Genomic DNA, 20,590 nt, shown 5'->3' with positions numbered 1-20,590 from the left:
GATTTTTTTCTTGTAAATTTGTTTAAGTTATTTGTAGATTCTGGATATTAGCCCTTTTTCAGATGGGTAGATTGTAAAACTTTTCTCCCATTCCGTAGGTCGCCTGTTCACTCTGATGGTAGTTTCTTTTGCTGTGCAGAAGCTCTTTAGTTTAATTAGATCCCTTTTGTCAATTTTGGCTTTTGTTGTCATTGCTTTTGGTGTTTTAGTCATGAAGTCCTTGCCCATGCCTATGTCCTGAATGGTATTACCTAGGTTTTCTTCGAGGGTTTTTATGGTTTTAGGTCTAACATTTAAGTCTCTAATCCATCTTGAGTTAATTTTTGTATAAGGGATCCAGTTTCAGCTTTCTCCATATGGCTAGCCAGTTTTCCCAGCACCATTTATTAAATAGGGAATCCTTTCCCCATTTCTTGTTTTTGTCAGGTTTGTCAAAGATCAGATGGTTGTAGATGTGTGGTATTATTTCTGAGGGCTGTGTTCTGTTCCATTGGTCTATATCTCTGTTTTGGTACCAGTACCATGCTGTTTTGGTTACTGTAGCCTTGTAGTATAGTTTGAAATCAGGTAGCATGATGCCTCCGGCTTTGTTCTTTTGGCTTAGGATTGTCTTGGCAATGCAAGTTCTTTTTTGGTTCCATATGAACTTTAAAGTAGTTGTTTCCAATTCTGTGAAGAAAGTCATTGAGTCATTGGTAGCTTGATGGGTATGGCATTGAATCTGTAAATAATATCTTGGGCAGTATGGCCATTTTCACGATATTGATTCTTCTATCCATGAGCGTGGAATGTTCTTCCATTTCTTTGTGTCCTCCTTTTTTTTTTGAGGCAGAGTTTCACTCTGTCACCCAGGCTGGAGTGCAGTGGCACAATCTCCGCTCACTGCAAGCTCCGCCTCCCAAGTTCACGCCATTCTCCTGCCTCAGCCTCCTGAGTAGCTGGTACTACAGGTGCCTGCCACCACGCCCAGCTAATTTTTTTGTGTTTTTAGTAGAAATGGGGTTTCACCCTGTTAGCCAGAATGGTCTCGATCTCTTGACCTCATGATCCGTACGTCTTGGCCTCCCAAAGTGCTGGGATTACAGGCATGAGCCACCGCGCCCGGCTGTTTGTGTCCTCTTTTATTTTGTTGAGCAGTGGTTTGTAGTTCTCCTTGAAGAGGTCCTTCATATCCCTTGTAAGTTGGATTCCTAGGTATTTTATTCTCTTTGAAGCAGTTTTGAGTGGGAGTTCACTTAAGATTTGGCTCTCTGTCTGTTATTGATGTATAAGAATGCTTGTGATTTTTGCACATTGATTTTGTATCCTGAGATTTTGCTGAAGTTGCTTATCAGCTTAAGGAGATTTTAGGCTGAGACAATGGGGTTTTCTAAATATACAATCCTGTCATCTGCACACAGGGACAATTTGACTTCCTCTTTTCCTAACTGAATACCCTTTATTTCTTTCTCCTGCCTGATTGCCCTGGCCAGAACTTCCAACACTATGATGAATGGGGTGGTGAGAGAGGGCATCCTTGTCTTGTGCCAGTTTTCAAAGGGAATGCTTCCAGTTTTTGCCCATTCAGTATGATATTGGCTGTGGTTTGTCATAAATAGCTCTTATTATTTTGAGATACGTCCCATCAATACCTAGTTTATTGAGAATTTTTAGCATGAAGGGCTGTTGAATTTTGTCGAAGGCCTTTTCTGCATCTATTGAGATAATCATGTGGTTTTTGTCTTTGGTTCTGTTTATATGCTGGATTACGTTTATTGATTTACATATGTTGAACCAGCCTTACATCCCAGGGGGTTAAGCCAACTTGATCGTGGTGAATAAGCTTTTTGATGTGCTATTGGATTTGGTTTGCCAGTATTTTATTGAAGATTTTTGCATTGATGTTCATCAGGGATATTGGTCTAAAATTCTCTTTTTTTTGTTGTGTCTCTGCCAGGCTTTGGTATCAGGATGATGTTGGCCTCATAAAATGAGTTAGGGAGGATTCCCTCTATTCCTATCGATGGGAATAGTGTCAGAAGAAATGGTACCAGCTCCTCTTTGTACCTCTGGTAGAATTCGGCTGTGAATCCGTCTGGTCCTGGACTTTTTTTGGTTGGTAGGCTGTTAATTACTGCCTCAATTTCAGAGCCTGCTATTGGTCTATTCAGGGATTCAACTTCTTCCTGGTTTAGTCTTGGGAGAGTGTATGTGTCCAGGAATTTATCCATTTCTTCTAAATTTTCTAGTTTATTTGCGTAGAGGTGTTTATAGTATTCTCTGATGGTAGTTTGTATTTCTGTGAGATCGGTGGTGATATCCCCTTTTTCATTTTTTATTGTGTCTATTTGATTCTTCTCTCTTTTCTTCTTTGTCTTGCTAATTGTCTATCAATTTTGTTGATCTTTTCAAAAAACCAACTCCTGGATTCATCGATTTTTTTGAAGGGTCTTTTGTGTCTCTGTCTCCTTCAGTTCTGCTCTGATCTTAGTTATTTCTTGCCTTCTGCTAGCTTTTGAATATGTTTGCTCTTGCTTCTCTAGTTCTTTTAATTGTGATGTTAGGGTGTCAATTTTAGATCTTTCCTGCTTTCTTTTGTGGGCATTTAGTGCTATAAATTTCCCTCTACACACTGCTTTATATGTGTCCCAGAGATTCTGGTATGTTGTGTCTTTGTTCTCATTGGTTTCAAAGAACATCTTTATTTCTGCCTTCATTTTGTTATGTACCCAGTAGTCATTCAGGAGCAGGTTGGTCAGTTTCCATGTAGTTGAGCGGTTTTGAGTGAATTTCTTAATCCTGAGTTCTAGTTTGATTGCCCTGTGGTCTGAGAGACAGTTTGTTATAATTTCTGTTCTTGTACATTTGCTGAGGAGTGCTTTACTTCCAATTATGTGGTCAATTTTGGAATAAGTGTGATGTGGTGCTGAGAAGAATGTATAATCTGTTGATTTGGGGTGGAGAGTTCTGTAGATGTCTGTTAGGTTGGCTTGGTGCAGAGCTGAGTTCAAGTCCTGAATATCCTTGTTAACTTTCTGTCTCGTTGATCTGTCTAATGTTGACAGTGGGGTGTTAAAGTCTCCCATTATTATTGTGTGAGAGTCTAAGTCTCTTTGTAGGTCTCTAAGGGCTTGCTTTATGAATCTGGATGCTCCTGTATTGGGAGCATATATATTTAGGATGGTTAGCTCTTGTTGAATTGATCCCTTTACCATTATGTAATGGCCTTCTTTGTCTCTTTTGATCTTTGTTGGTTTAATGTCTGTTTTATCAGAGACTAGGATTGCAACCCCTGCTTTTTTCTGTTTTCCATTTGCTTGGTATATCTTGCTCCATCCCTTTATTTTGAGCCTATGTATGTCTCTGCATGTGAGATGGGTCTCCTGAATATAGCAGACTGATGGGTCTTGACTCTTTATCCAGTTTGCCAGTCTGTGTCTTTTAACTGGAGCATTTAGTCCATTTACATTTAAGGTTAATATTGTTATGTGTGAATTTGATCCTGTCATTATGATGTTAGCTGGTTATGTTGCTCGTTAGTTGATGTAGTTTCTTCCTAGCATTGATGGTCTTTACAAATTTGGTATGTTTTTGCAGTGACTGGTGCTGGTTCTTCCTTTCCATGTTTAGTGCTTCCTTCAGGAGCTCTTGTAAGGCAGGCTTGGTGGTGACAGAATCTCTCAGCATTTGCTTGTCTGTAAAGGATTTTATTTCTCCTTATTAAGCTTATTTTGGCTGGATATGAAATTCTGGCTTCAAAATTCTTTTCTTTAAGAATGTTGAATATTTGCCCCCACTCTCTTCTGGCTTATAGAGTTTCTGCTGAGAGATCTGCTGTTAGTCTGATGGGCTTTCCTTTGTGGGTAACCCAGCCTTTCTCTCTGGCTGCCCTTAACATTTTTTCCTTCATTTCAACTTTGGTAAATCTGACAATTATGTGTTTTGGAGTTGCTCTTCTCCAGGAGTATCTTTGTGGTGTTCTATTTCCTGAATTTGAATGTTGGCCTGCCTTGCTAGGTTGGGGAGTTCTGAATAATATCCTGAAGAGTGTTCCAACTTGGTTCCATTCTTTTCAGGTACACAAGTCAGATGTAGATTTGGTGTTTTCACATAGTCCCATATTTCTTGGAGGCTTTGTTCTTTTCTTTTTACTCTTTTTTCTCTAAACTTAACTTCTCGCTTCATTTCATTCATTTGCTCTTCAATCACTGATGTCCTTTCTTCCACTTGATCAAATCAGCTACTGAAGCTTGTGCATGTGTCATGTAGTTCTCGTGCCATGGTTTTCAGCTCCATCAGGTCATTTAAGGTCTTCTCAGCACAGTTTATTCTAGTTAGCCATTCGCCTAATCTGTTTTCAAGATTTTTAAATTCTTTGCGGTGGGTTCGAATATCCTCCTTTAGCTCGGAGAATTTTGTTATTACCGGTTGTCTGAAGACTTCTCTCAACTCGTCAAAGTCATTCTCCATCCAGCTTTGTTCTGTTGCTGGCGGAGAGCTGCGATCCTTTGGAGGAGAAGAGGTGCTCTGGTTTTTAGAATTTTCAGCTTTTCTGCTCTGGTTTCTCCCAATGTTTGTGGTTTTATCTACCTTGGTCTTTGATGATGGTGATGTACAAATGGGGTTTTGGTGTGGATGTCCTTCTGTTTATTAGTTTTCCTTCCAACAGTCAGGACTCTCAACTGCAGGTCTATTGGAGTTTGCTGGAGGTCTACTCCAGACCCTGTGTGCCTGGGTATCACCAGCAGAGGCTGCAGAACAGCAAATATTGCAGAATGGCGAATGTTGCTGCCTGGTCCTTCCTCTGAAAGCTTCATCTCAGAGGGCCACCCAGCTGTATGAGGTGTCAGTCAGCCCCTACTGGGAGGTGTCTCCCAGTTAGGCTACTCAGGGATCAGAGATCCACTTGAAGAGGTAGTCTGTCCGTTCTCAGATCTCAAACTCCGTGCTAGGGGAAGCAGTACTCTCTTCAAAGCTGTCAGACAGGGACGTTTAAGTCTGCAGAAGTTTCTGCTGCCTTTTGTTCCACTCTCTGTTTCACTCATGATTTTTTTCTTGGTTGGCCTAGCTTAAAGCCTTACCAATTTTGTTAATCTTTTCAAAGAACCAACTTTTGTTTTCATTAATTTCTTCTCTTTTTTTCTTCTGGTCTATATTTCTAACAACCTATATTGTTTCTTTCCTTCTTGCTTTGGGTTATTTTTAGTTTTCCAGTTTCTCTTTAAATAGTAGGTTAAGTTATTAATTTGAGGTCTTTGTTTTAATATAGGCATGAATGGTTATAAATTTTCTTCTAGTATTGCCTTTTCTATATCTCATAAAGTATTTTGTGTCTTTGTTTTTATTTCAAAATATTTTTTTGTTCCCCTTCTCACTTCTTATTTATCACACTGATTATGAAGGATTGTATTTTTTTAATATCCACATATTTTCTGAGTTTTCCCAAGTTTCCCTCTAATTTCAATTTCATATCCATTGTGGTTGAACAACGTATTTTGTATGACTCCAGTCCTTTTAAATTTATTGGAATTGCTTTATGACCTAACATCTAGCATGATCGATCCTGGAAAATGTTCCATGTACACTTGGGAAGAATGTATATTCTATTTTTGGGTAGAGGACTCTAATTAGTTGCTAGTATAGTTCAAATTTCCTTGTTATTTTCTTATTGACCTTCTCTCTAGTTGTTCTACCCATGTTTGAAAGTGGGATATTGAATTCTCCAAATATTTTTATTGAATTTCTTCTTTATCCCTTCATCCTGTATGTTTTTATTTCCTATATTTTGGAGCTCTCGTTAGGTTCATGTATGTTCATAATTATGTCATCTTAGTGGATTAATTGCTTTATTATTATTAAATGTCTTTTTTTCTCTAGTAGCAATTTTTATCTTAGTCTGAATTCAGACTTTTAAAATAATTTTAAAATTTATTTTTTAATGGTTGTGAGAATTACAATTAACATCAACAGTTTAGTTTGGACTAATATCACCTATTCTTCAAGTATTCTTCATGCCTTTTTTTCTCTCCTCTTCTGAGACTCCTGTTGTACAGATGGTAATACTCTTCATGTGTTTTGTAATCACTCAGACTCTTTTCCTTTTTCTTCATTTTTATTTCTATTTCCCAGACTGGATAATCTTAACCAACCTATTTTTGAGTTTGCTGATTCTTTCCTTTGCCTGCCAAAATATGCTATTGAACCCCTCTGATGAATTGTTTTAGTTATTGTACTTTTATGTCCAGAATTTCTATTTGCTTACTTTTTCCAATTTCTTTCTCTTTATTGATATTTTCTATTTGGTGAAGCGTTGTTCTCATAGTTTAGTTTTGCACGTGGTTTCCTTTTTTACTTTGAACATATTTGAAATAGCTTATTTAAAGTCTTCTAGTAAGTCCTATTCTCAGGGACCATTACTGTTGATGGGCCTTTTTTCCTATGTATGAGCCATATCTTCTTGTTTCTTTACATTTCTTTGAAAACTTGGCGGTGGGAGGGGCTCATTTCAGTTACTATGCTTTTCTATTTGGTTATGTTAATCATTTCTTTCTCTCTTTAACGTTCTCCATTTGGTGAGACTTTTAGTTCTTTGGACGTCATTTCCTTTAGTTCTTTGAATATATTTAAAAAGCTGAATTAAATTATTTAGTAATCCTGAAACCTGGGCTTTCTCAAGGGCAGTTTCTATTAAATACTTTTTGTCCCTTTATACTTTTTTGTTTCCTTTTTATGTCTCTCAATTTTTTGTTGAAAACTGGATAATTAACATATAAGGTGGCAATTCTGGAAATTAGATTTTCCCCTCCCTAAGATTTGTTGTTGTTTTTGTTGCTGTTTGTTTATTGACTTTCTGAACAAGTTATTTTATTTCTATATTATTTGTGGTGCATGGCTGCTGAAGTCTCCGTGTGGTGAGCTTCATACTCATCTAATGATTGAACAGAGATTTCCTTAAAAACCTGGAACCAGTAATTCTCCCAGTCTTTGTTGAGAGGCCCGTGTATTTGCGTGCACATGTGTGTGTTGGGGCACATCAAAACACTCAGCTAGGCAGTTGACAGCTGTTCCTTAGCCTTCGCCTCCTGTTCGCACAAAGCCTGGGGTCAGCCCCAGGTGTGAGAGCTTAGGCATGTCTCAGGTTTCTTCTGAGCACGTGCAGAGCCAGAGCCCGATGTGTACACAGGACCTTCTAGATTGGCAGGAAGGTGTCAACACTTTTTACAGCCCCTGTGGGCATCTTATTCCCAACATCTCCTTTTAAACTTTTGGGTCTGCTTATTGTTTGGCCCAAGTGTCATCTACCACCACACTGTTCTGCAGCCAGATTTTAAAAAATTTTCCCCTAAAGGTTTTTGACAGCTGTTACCAGGGTCAAGGCTTTTCACAGTGGGGAAGCTCTGAGTCAGGTCAAATAAAAATAGCCTTCCAGGTGGGGCCTCACTGGGACTCACCACACTCATCAGATAAAGACAGTTCTCTGGAAATCAGGCTTTCCGGGAGCTCCAGCATCGTTCTGCCACCCTTACTGCCTGTCAGGCTGCTGGCTTTCACTGTGACTGGGCTGTTGGTTATAGTGCTGTCACAGAGCTGGAGAGAAGAGAATGAGAATAGAAAAGTTAAATGCCACACATTTCACTGTTCTTGTTGAGATTCAGCTTTTTAAAAATGCATTAACACTCCATGGATTGCTGTAAGCTTTTGGGGATTGCTGCAAGCTTTTGGTTAATTGCCAGAGTTCTTAGAAAGTTTATTCTGATGCTGCCAATTTTCTTGTTCTTGTTAGAATTTTCAAATGTCCCTAACTTTGCCATTTTCACTGACAGTACTCTCTGTTGCTTTTTGTCTTCTCCTGTACTATTTTGTTTCTTCAAACCATTCTCAACTCTTCGCTGTCAAAACCAGTTGATTGAATTAACATTGATAATGGCATGTAGGTCCTGAAATTAAATTTCATTATCTTAATATAAATATTAACCCATTTAAGAATCACTATTACAAAAACAGTTTGAAGATAAACTGTTGAGCAGGCAGAAATAAACGCCAGAATTTATTATCAGCTATTTTGTTTTTTAATACAGATTCTTATTGAGATCATGTTAGAATCACATACTGTTATAAGAAATTATACAGAGAGATCCTGTGTAGCCTGTACCTGGTTCCTCCCAATGGCAGTATCTTGACAAAGAATACTACAAAGTCATGACCAGGATGTTGATCTTTTGATACGAATGGGTATTTCATTTTCACCCTCCTGATACTGTGGCTTTAATTTTCATTTCCCTGATGGTTAAGGATGTTGAACATCTTTTCCCTTGCTTATTGGATTGTTCTTTTCTGGTTTTGAGTTCTTTATATAGCGTAGATCTTTAGACTTCTGTTAAATATATAGTTTGCAAATATTTTATACCTTCTCGTAGTTTGTCCCGTCCTGCTCTTAACAGGGTCAGGTGAAGGGCAAAGTTTTTAATTTTGATGAGGTACAACAATTTATCTTTTTTGTGTTTTTTTTTTTTTTTCTGGATTGTGCTTTTGGTGTCAACTCTAGGAACACTGCCAAACCTTAAATCCTGAAGATCTTCTCCTCTATCCTTTTTAAAAAGTTGTATAGTTTTACATTTTAAATTTAGAGCAGTGATGTATTTTGAGTTGATTTTTGTGTAAGTTGTAAAGATGAGGTCAGAGTTCTTTAAAAAAATATATTGTTTTGGTCTATAGATGTCTCATTGCTTCAGTGCTATTTGTTGGAAATGCTGTTCTTCCAATGAATTGCTTTTGCAGTTTTGTCAAAACCAGTGAGGCATATATGGTTCCGTTTCTAGGTGTTCTACTCTCTGCAAGTGATTTATGTGTTTATCCCTCTGCCAGTATCACACTGCCTTGGTTACTGAAGTTATACAGTAAGACATATTGTCTGGTGGAGTGATTCCTCTCACTTTATTCTTATTTTTGAAGATTGTTCTTAGCAATTCTAGGGTTTGTTCCTATCTAATTTTTTGTATAAACTTGTCAACAAAAAATCATCCTGGGATTTTTATAGGCTTTACATTAAACCCACAGATCAATTTGGGAAGAATTAGCATCTTTACATTTTGAGTCTTTTAATCCATGAATATGGTGTGTCCTCTTGTTTAGGTAGGTCTTTGATTTCTTTCATCAGCATTTTGTATATTTCAATACATATATCCTGTGCATACTTTCTTAGATTTATATCTGACGTACTTCATTTTATTTGGAGTCGTAAATGGCGTTGTAAATGGCATTTTAATGTTGATTTTTGCATATCCTGATTGTTAGTATATAGAAATGTACTGGATTTTGGGATTTAGACCTTGTATTCTGCAACTTTGCTATATGTGCTTATTACCTTTAAGAAGGACTTTTCTTTTTGAGTCCATGGGGTTTTTACATAAACAAGTATGTAGCCTGCAATTAGGGAGTTTTATTTCCTTTCCAGTATGTTCGTCTTTTTTTCCCCTTGCCTTGTTAAAGTGGCCACAGAACTTCCAGCATGTGTTGAATAGAGTGAGAGCCACATCCTTGACATGTTCCCAGTCTCAGAGCCTACATATTCAGTCTTTGACCAGTAAGAAGGATATTACCTAGGGGTTGAGGTTCAGGTAGTTCTACATTTCTCCTATCTTGTTGAGAGTTTTTATCACGAAGAGGTGTTGGGTTTTGTCAAATACTTTTTGTTTCAGTTGATAGGATCATGGGTTTTCCCTCTTTAGCCTGTTGATAGGGGTGAATTACAATGATCAGTTTTTGAATTTTGGGTGAGTCTTGCATACCTTGAATAAAAATCGCTTGGTTATGATGCATAATTTTATACATTGCTGGGTTCAACTTGTAATTTTTTTTTTTTGTCTAAGTTAATGAGTTGTTTTGTGGTTTTAAAAACATGTATGTAGAATGGAATTCAGCATTTGTAAGTATTTTTAAGTGTACTATTCAGTAGCATTAATCGCAATGTTATACAAACACCACCATTCTTTTTTCATTACCCTAGAGACTCAGTGACCATTAAGCCACAACTCCTCACTTCCCCCACCCTGTTGCCTAGTAACCTCTAATCTACTTTCTGTCCCCGTGAATTTGCTTATTCTAGATTTTTCATATGAGGAGAAGCACAGTATTTGCCCTTTTTTTGTCTAGTTTATTTCACTTAGCATAATATTTTCAGAGTCCATCCATGTTGTAGCATATATCAGAATTTCATTCTTTTTTTGTGGCTGAATAACATTTCATTATGTAACAGCCATGTTGATCCATTCATCTGTGATGGACACTTGAGTTGTTTCTGTTTGGAGACTTTGGGTACTGTGGTCATGCAACACTCAGTGTGGAAAACATCCTGAGTGGTGGTAGGCCATTTAATCCTTGTGCTAACATAGAGTGTAGCTACACAAACCTAGGTGGTGTAGCCTACTACACACCTAAGGTATGTGATACAGCCTATTGCTCCTAGACTGCAAGCCTGTACAACATGTTACTGTGCTGAATACTGTAGGCAGTGGTAACACAATGGCAAGTTTTTGTGTATCTAAACATAGAAAAAGGTACAGTAAACACAGTATTACAATCTTATGGAGCCACCATCATCTATGCAGTCCATCGTTGACCAAAACGTTACGTGGTACATGACTGCATTTAAATATTTTAACAGTCAGCCTATTTAGGTTTATCGTATTGGTTCTCACTAGGGCCTACTGTTACGGGCTGTAGTTCCAATAATAGCTTAATGTTTAGAGCATTTGCAGTGTGAGCTTCAGAGTTTTAGTGATTGTTCTGATACTGAAGCTGCTAAGAGTAGTTGGTGGTTCTTGAGCATTAGTTCTACATTTTATAACTGAAGTTTACAGATCTTTTTAGATGACTTAGATACTTTAGGATGAGGTGAAAATTGTGGTATTTTGTCTTCAGCTATAAACTTAATTTTGAAAAACCTTTCTGGCTCATCTTTTTAGATGCATGGTGTGTATCCTGCACTTCTGAATTACATAGGATTATATTATGAGTCTTAGTAAACAACATGGACATAGCTTCTTTAGGAACTTGATATTGAGTGGTCTTGATAAAATATGGCTTATATGAATTTCCTTGTACTTTTAATGTGGCAAGAAGACAAGTATACATTACATTTTTCAGATAATAAAACTAATGAGGGAAGAAACAAACTTTGATCATAAAATGTCTTTACGGTTTGAAGGGACCCATATGGACCTAGTCCAGGATGTTTTAAAATTGTTATTGAGCCCTTGTTAAAGTATTGAGCAAGCGTAACTATAAATGAGATATTGATGTCTTTAACAATGTTGAATTCTAAAATAGCAGTGTCTTTTTTTTTTTTTTTTTTTTTGTCAGGGTCTTGTTCTGTCACCCAAACTGGAGTGCAGTGGCACACTGTCTCAGCTCACTGCAACCTCTGCCCCCTGGGCTCAAGCACAATGTCATTATCTTAACCAGAATTTCTTATCTTCTGTTTTTTCAGACTTGCTCCTAGGCACAGATTATTGGCAAGCAAACCAGGAACTTTTACAGATTGTGATAAGAGTTAAGATAGGGAATATAATAGAGGATAACGGGGTTGCTCTGAGAAGCCAAGGAGGGCCACACTGTGAGTGGGGTCAAGGCTGAGACTTGAAGGAGGAGAAGACGCCAGCCACAACAAAAGTATGCTAGGCAAGGTGGCTCTGTAACACAGCTTTGGGGACCCTCCTGAGGCCTGCCTGTGTGGCCCTTTCTTCTCTTCCTGGTTTTTGTAGAAGAAAGTTTAAAAATCACTGATTGGACTGTTCAGCCTTCTCCTTTTGTGGGTTAGGAGATTGTGAAGGCTAGAAGGTAAAGATGTACAATGACAACCTAGGTTCCTAATGCCTGATACCACCCCCACAATATGGCATATATTTTTCTACTAGTTATTTACAGCATTTGTTTTTTTTCATGAGTTATTTTAGATGTATTAAAATCGCAAATTATATTCATCAGTTGTAATATTCAGAAAAATATCTTCACCTAAAAGAAAAAACAAAAACTTAGTAGACAAAGATTTGTCTTGAAACTGAAGATATTTTTAACCTTAACTAAATGAAATAGGGAAGTAAACAGTTTGTAAACTTCTGTTTTGAAAGCAAGTGTTCCTATTTTGCAACAACGGACACATTGACATGTTTACACTGATTATAAATGGCTTTGTTACTCAGGGACAGCTCAGAGATGTGGGTCGGGTATGAGGAGCTTCAAGTAGATCTTACTGAGCCCAGTTTCAGAGTAAATATGAGTAGAATCATAAGAGCCAGAAATGTAAATCCCTTCCTTTCCTTTATCAGTCTTTCTTTCCTCACTTATTGTCAGGAATATATGCCCAGTTTATAAAATGTGGTTTCTTCAAGGTGCCGTTAGTCATGAGCATTCTGTAAAATTTATTTTGAAAGTAAATAGGGATGGGTTTAGAAGCACAGATTCACAATGCTGAAAGTCATAGTGTTCTCTAGCCACTTCCTTGCTGAGTGTATCTCACTGTCTATTTCTTTACTTTAAAATGGGATCATAATGTCTGTGTCATAGGGTTAGTCTGAATTTTAATAACTGATCAGTAATTATTAGGTTATTTTTATTTCAATGACATTTGTTTGATGCTTGAACTAGGGAACATCAGGAAAGTCTGGAATTCATTAACAGCATAAAATTAGGGGAAATATTTTTGGGACAGGAAGCTGTTAGTAGTTGTGGTTTTGAATCTGGAGAGGTGATGACTTTTGTTACATTTATATTTTATAGCTTAACTTTGCATGTGAAATGATTAAGTCTATAGCTAGTGTTCTATTTTTTTTAGGTATATAATTGAAAGATATTATAATTGGCCGCTTAAAGCAAAATATGTTAATTTGTTTTGTGCCAGAGTTGAATCCTGTTTATATATTTTAAGGAAAGTCAGCGATGTGTAGCACAGTGTTTTCCTTTTGAGACTTTATAATCAGTTGCTGTTATTAATTTTTGTAACTAACATTCATATTTTTAACATAACTCATACTTTAAAAACTATGAATTAATGATTCATAATGTAATTTGTGTGTGTGTGTGTGTGTGTGTATATATATATATATATATATATATTTTTTTTTTTTTTTTTTTTTTTTTGAGACGGAGTCTCGCTCTGTCGCCCAGGCTGGAGTGCAGTGGCGCGATCTCGGCTCACTGCAAGCTCCGCCTCCCGGGTTCCCGCCATTCTCCTGCCTCAGCCTCCCAAGTAGCTGGGACTACAGGCACCCGTCGCCATGCCTGACTAATTTTTTGCATTTTTAGTAGAGACGGGGTTTCACTGTGTTAGCCAGGATGGTCTCGATCTCCTGATCTCATGATCCACCTGCCTCAGCCTCCCAAAGTGCTGGGATTACAGGCGTGAGCCACCATGCCTGGCTCCTAATTTATGTATATTTTTAAAGCTTGTAATTTAAAATGCAGTGTACCCAAACTACTGCCTTTATGTAGTTGTCTTCAGTTAGATCAACATTTCTTCTGGCTCGATGGTGGGAACTCATTCAGTGGTCGTTCTAGTGGAACTCTAATGGCAGCCACCTGTAGCTCGTTTCCAGTTGTTTCTTGTTGGTTTCCTCTACCAGTTAGACAAAATTTCTAATTAGAGGCCCTTTTACATTGTGAGCATCTGGCTGTTCAGTTATTTCTTGTTAGTTTATTGTGTTCTTATGTCAATAAATTTGTGTTCAGTAGGGAATAACCAAAAAATTGTCTGGATCCTGCGAAATTTCAGTTTGTGTTAAAAAGTAGGGGGAACAGGTGAGGAATGGGATGGGTGACCTGAGCAGAGCCTTTTATATTCATAGTCCTTTCTTCTAAAGAGATTATCACTTTACTTAGAGACATTCTAAGTATACTGTGTCAGTAATGCTGTTGGAGCCATTAGCTCTGATCTTGATACTGAAATCCCACTGTAAGCCAGGACTAGAGATAACATAACCAGAAAAAGGTCATTTGCATCAGTGAGTACAAATACCAATGCTTGTACCTGAGCAAGAAGGTAGGATATCATTCATGCTTTCAGTATTTATTGAATATTCTCTGTATGCCACAGACTAGTAGGGCATGAATGGAAGTGGAACAGGTCGGCACTGTCATTGAAGAGAAACACAGGAAAGGGAGGACAGGAATTTTCCCAAAATAAAATCAGGATGTGACGACTAGACTAGGCAGAAAAGGATGCTTGGCAGGCAGAAAAAACATCCAACTAGGTAATGTAATCTAATTAACTAGTGTCTTATCCTGCTGCTTGACTGTCCACTTTTGTCATACTGGAACAACCAGGTACATGTGTGGGACACTGAGTGTCTTCCCTGAATTCCAAAAGACCAACTAATGGGAGTCAGTGAATTCCATATTAAGCCAAATGAAATATCACGTAAGTTGGAATTCTGCATGTGAACTTTGTCCCTTTTCTCCCATTTATTTACAGCAATTTACAGCAGTATGGGTTTATGGATATTTGTTTTATACTTTGGGCTACATCAAGTACTACTTCATTTTGTTGCTCAGATTATTTCAGCTTTGGTCATTTGGGAGCTCTTTCTGTTGATTCTTACCTTCCTTCCCCTGTCCCCATCAGTGTAGGATTTGGGTGGTTTTCTCTGTTTTTTACTTTCCGGCACTGTGGGATGCTCCATTCTCATCTCGTGTATTTCCTGCCCCGTCCTCAAATCAACCATTGTTCCAGGAAGCCCTGGTTTCTTTTATTGGAAAATAATATTAGAACACAAGATCTGAGTTCTAGGTGTGTTCTTTGCTTTTGGCATGTCATTGCTTTAGGCCCTTAGAGCTGACAGAGCAAGGAAATACATCTGTGTATACTAACCTATGAATATACACATCTATAAATATTCTTATATGTATGTATTATATGTTTAACTAAACATGAATTCATACTGGTATCACCGACTCTCAACCATTAATTTTGGCTTCCCCCCTTGTTTCTGTATAAATTGCTGTTCCAACAGTGAGACACCTGGCTCCCAGTGTCTACCATCTGTGTACCTAATTGTTTGATTTCAGTATACGTGTATAGTGGCCTCAGAATGGTTAACCCAAACTCCCATGGGAAAAAGCATTATCAACTAGAATACAGTGCATATGTGTGGTTTCTTTCACCTTTAGTCTTAAAGATTCTACTCATTTCCACAGTTACTTAGGTGAGCACTCTTCCCTCTCCCCCAACTTCAGTAAGGCTGATACATTCATTTGTAATACAGTTAAATTGTTTTGTCATATTATGCATTCCATCCTGGAGTCTCCCAGCCCCCTAAATTATTTTTGAAATTTGCATATATTTAGGTTCACTTTTTGTGCTGTGAAGTTCTGTTTTGACAAATGCATCATGTCCTGTATCCACCATTACAATTTGATGAAGAATGGTTTTACCACCCTGAAATACATTTGTGCTTCACTTACTGAACCTTTCCCATCGCCCCCTGATCTCCTAGCAACCACTTATCTTTTTACTATCTCCATAATTTTGCCTTTTCCGGAATGTCATGTACTTGGAAGCATACAGTATGTAGCTTTTTCTTTTAGTAATATTCCATTGTATAGATATACCACAGTTTGTCTGTTCACCTTGGATGGCCATCTTGACTGTGTCCAGATTTTGGTGATTATGAATAAAGCTGCTTTAAGGAATTGTATGTAGATTTTTATATGTAAGGTTTCAAATCGGTTCAGTAAATACTAGGAGCGTGATTGCCAGATTGTGTGGTATAACTATGTTAGCTTTTAAATATATTACCTTTGCATTGCTGTTTCTTGGATCAGAATGATCTTGCTATTTTCCCTGCCCACTACCTCCCCAAGTCCCTTGGACTGTAGATCCCAGGTCATATCACTAGAAAGAGCAGGTGATGCAGAATTTCAGCTGATCATTTCTTGGGGGAAATAGAATACTGTAGTGATCTTTTCTATATTCTTTTGATATTTTCAGTTTAATCTATCAGGGAAAATAATTAGTTGCATCTTGTTGAATATGACTGTTTTGTGCTTTCTCATAGTATAACAGTAATGGATATTTTGAAGTTGATGCATATAGCCTGCAGGTTGTTGAAGTTGCTTTATTTTATTTTAAAGTATTTTTTAGTTTATAAAATTCTGAAGTATTAGTCATATTTTTCTTTTTAACCATCACCATTAAGCAGTCCATTTTTAGATGTAAAATTATGTTAATTAACTTTAAGGTCAAAGATGTTATGCAAATCAAATTTTTGTTCCTGTAAGTGATGGTATGTTTTGTTTTCTTCACAGCATTCATTCAGTCAGAGAGCATAATAGAAGTACTGCGTTTTGATGATGGAGGGCTACTACAGGTAATTTTTTTTAAGTTGAAAAGTTATTGCTAAGCCTTGAATAATATCTGGTTATTATTTTTATTTTAAAAATGTAATTGGTTTATCTGAAATGTAATTGGTTTATGAGCTTTGAAGATAGGTCAGTAGAGTCTTTAATAATATAAAAACCTCCGTAGTTATGTGAGTTATCTTTTAGATTAAATCTTTCTTTAAAATGCAAACTCACTGTGGTATTAAAACCTTATAAATAAGTACATCATCAATCTGTGGCAAGTGTTTGTGCCCGTGGATTTGAGGGGAAGGGGTCAGATCAGGACCTGGGGTTCTCTTCAGATCAGGAGCAGGGATTCTCTGAGTGTGAATTCAGATGGAGGATCTCAAAATATTTATCTAGAAGAGAACTTCTCTAGAGAGGATAAGTACTATAGATTTCACCTGTACTGTACTTCTACTTGCTATCCTAAGTCACATCATTAAGTATACATAAAATTTGAAAGTGTAATCCAATATATATCTTGTCCTTCCTTTCAGAGCTGGTTCAGATATCACCATGAAGCCTATTTCAGGCTTCCCAGCTAAAAATGAGTTTGAGAATTTCAGAGCTGAAAGAGAGAGTAAATGCCACCTTAACTAACCCTCTGATTTCTTATGGCTAGGTGTTTTCTCCTTTCTTACAAACTTTTATCATATTCTGGGCTTGTCCTTTCTTAGTAACTTTGTAATGATAACATTTGTTTTTCAAGTAACATGCTGTTTGCTAGCGTGACTGATAATTTTTTAATTAGTTTTATATTCAGGGGAAAACAATGTTTAGGTTAGGAAAGGTGATCAAGATCCCATGACTTTCTGGTACTGGGACTGACACGAGAATCCCAGTGTTCTCCTTCCAGATATGATTGTTAGTCTCTTTATTATGAAATACTACCTATAGTATTTTTAATTTATTTATAACTAAATGACCTAAATAATTTTGGAAAAATATTTCCTGTAGTTTATAATAAAGGCAGGAAAAGATCAAGACAATAGAGAAAATAATTATACAGGGACATGGAACAAGATTTGTATTTGCATTTTAGCATAAATTTAGATTACATTTTATACATTAAGCTAGATGAAGAGAGCAAGAAAAAAGTGATGGATTTTAAGAATCTTTTTCTCTGGCAATGAAGCTAGTAAGTCTTTTGGAAGACAAACTTTTGTTGCTTCTAAATTTTTTAATAAATTTATCACTCTTATCTTTACGTAAGAGATGTTGAGAAACGTAATAGACAGTGGTTGCACAGTATTTGCCTAGAGTCAGCTTTGTATGTTTTAAAACTGAATAAAAGCTGAACATAATGAGGTCTAATTTTATAAAGCCTTCCTACTAAAAAATGATCGTAAGTTTCTTTTTTCTAGTTCTTTAATCTATTTCAAGGTGAGAACTTGAAGAACGTATGGGAACAGATGTTTTAAATATCTTCCTTTAGGTGGTTGTTTACAGGATCTGGATGGCAGGCAAATCAGGACTGAATTTCTGGAAAATTCCCTAAGTGTGGTTGTTCATTATTGATTGAGGAAGAATTTGTGTCTGTTAGGAACTGGACATCTAGGTTGCAGGTTGATAATCCATTCTAAAATTTCTGGAGCATGATTTGTATTTTTGCTGAGAGAGGCTGCTTATCTATATCTAGATGGAGTTGGCTGTGGAAAAGCTTGTGAACTGGGATGTGGTTCGCTAATAGTCTTCGGATCTGCTCAGATGCTTGGACAGGAGCTTGGGCAAGACCTCATAATTCTGTGGCAAAGGTAATTTTGGTCTAGAAAAATGTTGAGGGCAAGTAGTGTCAGTTGGTTACTTAAGCCACGAAGAAAACCTCACTAAGAGTTCTGTAGAATGTCTAATATTGAGATGCTATATAATATAGTATATGGCCCCTAAATAGCTGAATATAAGACCCTTTTGAATACATATAAAATTACTCATTTTAATGTGGAATGTTTCTCAGAAAGTTTTTATTTTGACATAAAACTTACCTTTTTCTGACTATAATTTACCAATAGCTTTAACTATTTTAAATAACTCCTGGTTTCTTATGCTATGATTAGAACAGAAAAATGTACGGGTAGCATTTCTGTGGCAGAATATATATCTTTTCTCTAAATTTAAGCTAAAGCAGGGAGAGTGGCAAAGCAACAACCTTGTTTTACGTTATTTAAAATTAGAATTTTGCCCAAGAACGTTCCTTCTTAGGTCTGGAATTCATGTACATTCATGTAGCTTGGCTCATAGTAATTTTTTTTTTTTTTTTGAGACGGGGTCTCTCACTGTTGCCCAGGCTGGAGTGCAGTGGCACGATCTCGGCTAACCGCAAGCTCTGCCTCCCGGATTCACACCGTTCTCCTGCCTAGGCCTCCCAAGTAGCTGGGACTACAGGCGGCCGCCTCCGCGCCCAGCTAATTTTTTTTGTATTTTAGTACAGATGGGGTTTCACTGTGTTAGACAGGATGGTCTCAATCTCCTGACCTCGTGATCCACCCGCCTTGGCCTCCCAAAGTGCTAGGATTACAGGTGTGAGCCACCGTGCCTGGCCAACTCAGTAATTTTTTTAATCCTCAAAAATCAACTGATAAGAAATCAGTAAAAAATAAATTTTAAAAATTGCCAAAAAGATTAGACTTGTTTTCTTTATTTTTTAACGATAAGGAAAATTAGGTTTATGGAAGTTAAATAATTTATTCCTTAGTACTCAATTGCTAGAGCAGGAATCCAGTATCCAGTACGTACCATACTCACCATGTCTGATTTCAAAACTCCCCACGGCACAATGCACATGCAGTGCTCTCGGATATTCCATGGGTTTGCGCTTGTTACAAACAGAAATTATAACCCCCATAGATCATGTTTTCTTTAGTTGGTGCTTTGGCCATTGTCATTCCTGTTTGGCTGGACTGAGATTTAGCATCCAGAATACATAAAGATCAGACAGTTCCTGAGATGACACAGACTCTGAGGAATATGCATCTCAACAGAAGTCCACATTAAGACTGTAACCACAGGATGCCCTGGTCAAGTATCTCAAACCATCATTCCCATCCTAACTGATGAGAATGGTTGGCTCTTCTAACCTGTTCCTTTGAAAGATTATAAAATGCAATAACAAAAGATTCTTTCATTTACAAGCATAATATGTTAATAAACCTGAATCTGCTTCCTAATCTTACTTTGTTTTTAAAAAAAAAAAAATAGAGGCAGGGCTGGATGCGGTGGTTCACATCTGCAATCCCAACTACCTTGGGAGGCTGAGGTGGGTCGATCGCTTGAGTCCAGGAGTTCAAGACCAGCCTGGGAAACATAGGGAAACCTTGTCTCTACAAAAAATTAGCCAGGTGTGTTGGCACACACCTGTGGTCCCAGCTACTCTGGTGGCTGAGGCAGGAGGGTCGCTTGAGCCTGGGATGTCAAGACTGCAGTGAGCTGTGATTGTACCACTGTACTCCAGTCTGGGCAGCAGAGTGAGATCCTGTCTCAACAACTACAAAAACGTGTTCCCTGAGTTCAAGTCCCTCAAATTTATTTTGCACCTCATTTTAAAAGGGGGGTTGAGAGTCCTGAGCTAAAGTGGTGGGTAAAGCCCCCATTATTGCCCAGCCGTTCTTCCTCTAAGAGGTTCATGCACTTGGCCAAAGACCTCAAAACCTGGAGCATCTCAGCCCCAGCTCCACATTAGAATCACCTTGAGACCTTTAAAAATTTCAGGTGACAGGTACTGTCCTAAGGGTATTACAGGAACGAACTCACCTGGGCCTCACCAGCAACTGATGGCACGGTACCCGAGGGTCCCATTGTACAGGTGGTGGGATGTGATGGGGACAGGGGCCAGGTGTACCACAGGCAGGAAGATGGTGGCTGAGCTTGAGTAAAGAATGCATGCCCGTCCTCCAGGGCCAGTGGACCCCCACGTCCTGACCTTGCAGGTCCAGAGAGCACATCAGAGCTTGGCCAGCATACGGAGCTCCGCGGCTGACTGACCACACAGGTCATAGAGACAGGATCTCACTCTGTTGCCCAGGCTGGTGTGCAGTGGCGCAGTGACAGCTCACTGCAACTTTGACTCTGTGTTGCCCAGGTTGGCCTTGCCAGCCTCAAGCCATCTTCTTGCCTTGGTCTCCCAAAGTGCTGGGACTACAGATGGGAGTCACCATGCTCGGCCTCTAGTCTAACTTTTATTTATTTATTTTTATTTATTTATTTATTTATTTTTGAGACAGAGTCTCGCTCTGTTGCC

The 20,590-nt window shown here is 37.9% G+C and overlaps 1 protein-coding gene across 2 annotated transcripts in view; it reads left to right on the top strand.

Annotated features, from left to right (window-relative positions):
- TMEM131 (transmembrane protein 131) overlaps window positions 1-20,590 on the top strand; it is a 250,769-nt gene that overhangs the window by 52,018 nt on the left and 178,161 nt on the right. For both annotated transcript variants that reach the window (XM_033238933.1, XM_033238932.1), the window contains exon 2: window positions 16,279-16,340. In XM_033238933.1, the coding sequence (XP_033094824.1) occupies window positions 16,279-16,340 (62 nt within the window). The remainder of the gene's footprint in view (window positions 1-16,278; window positions 16,341-20,590) is intronic.

Source organism: Trachypithecus francoisi, unplaced genomic scaffold, assembly GCF_009764315.1.
Source record: "Trachypithecus francoisi isolate TF-2019V2 unplaced genomic scaffold, Tfra_2.0 Lachesis_group17, whole genome shotgun sequence".
NCBI lineage: Eukaryota > Metazoa > Chordata > Mammalia > Primates > Cercopithecidae > Trachypithecus > Trachypithecus francoisi.
Note: the sequence above shows the minus strand (reverse complement) of the source record. Positions and strands in the feature narration are given on the sequence as shown.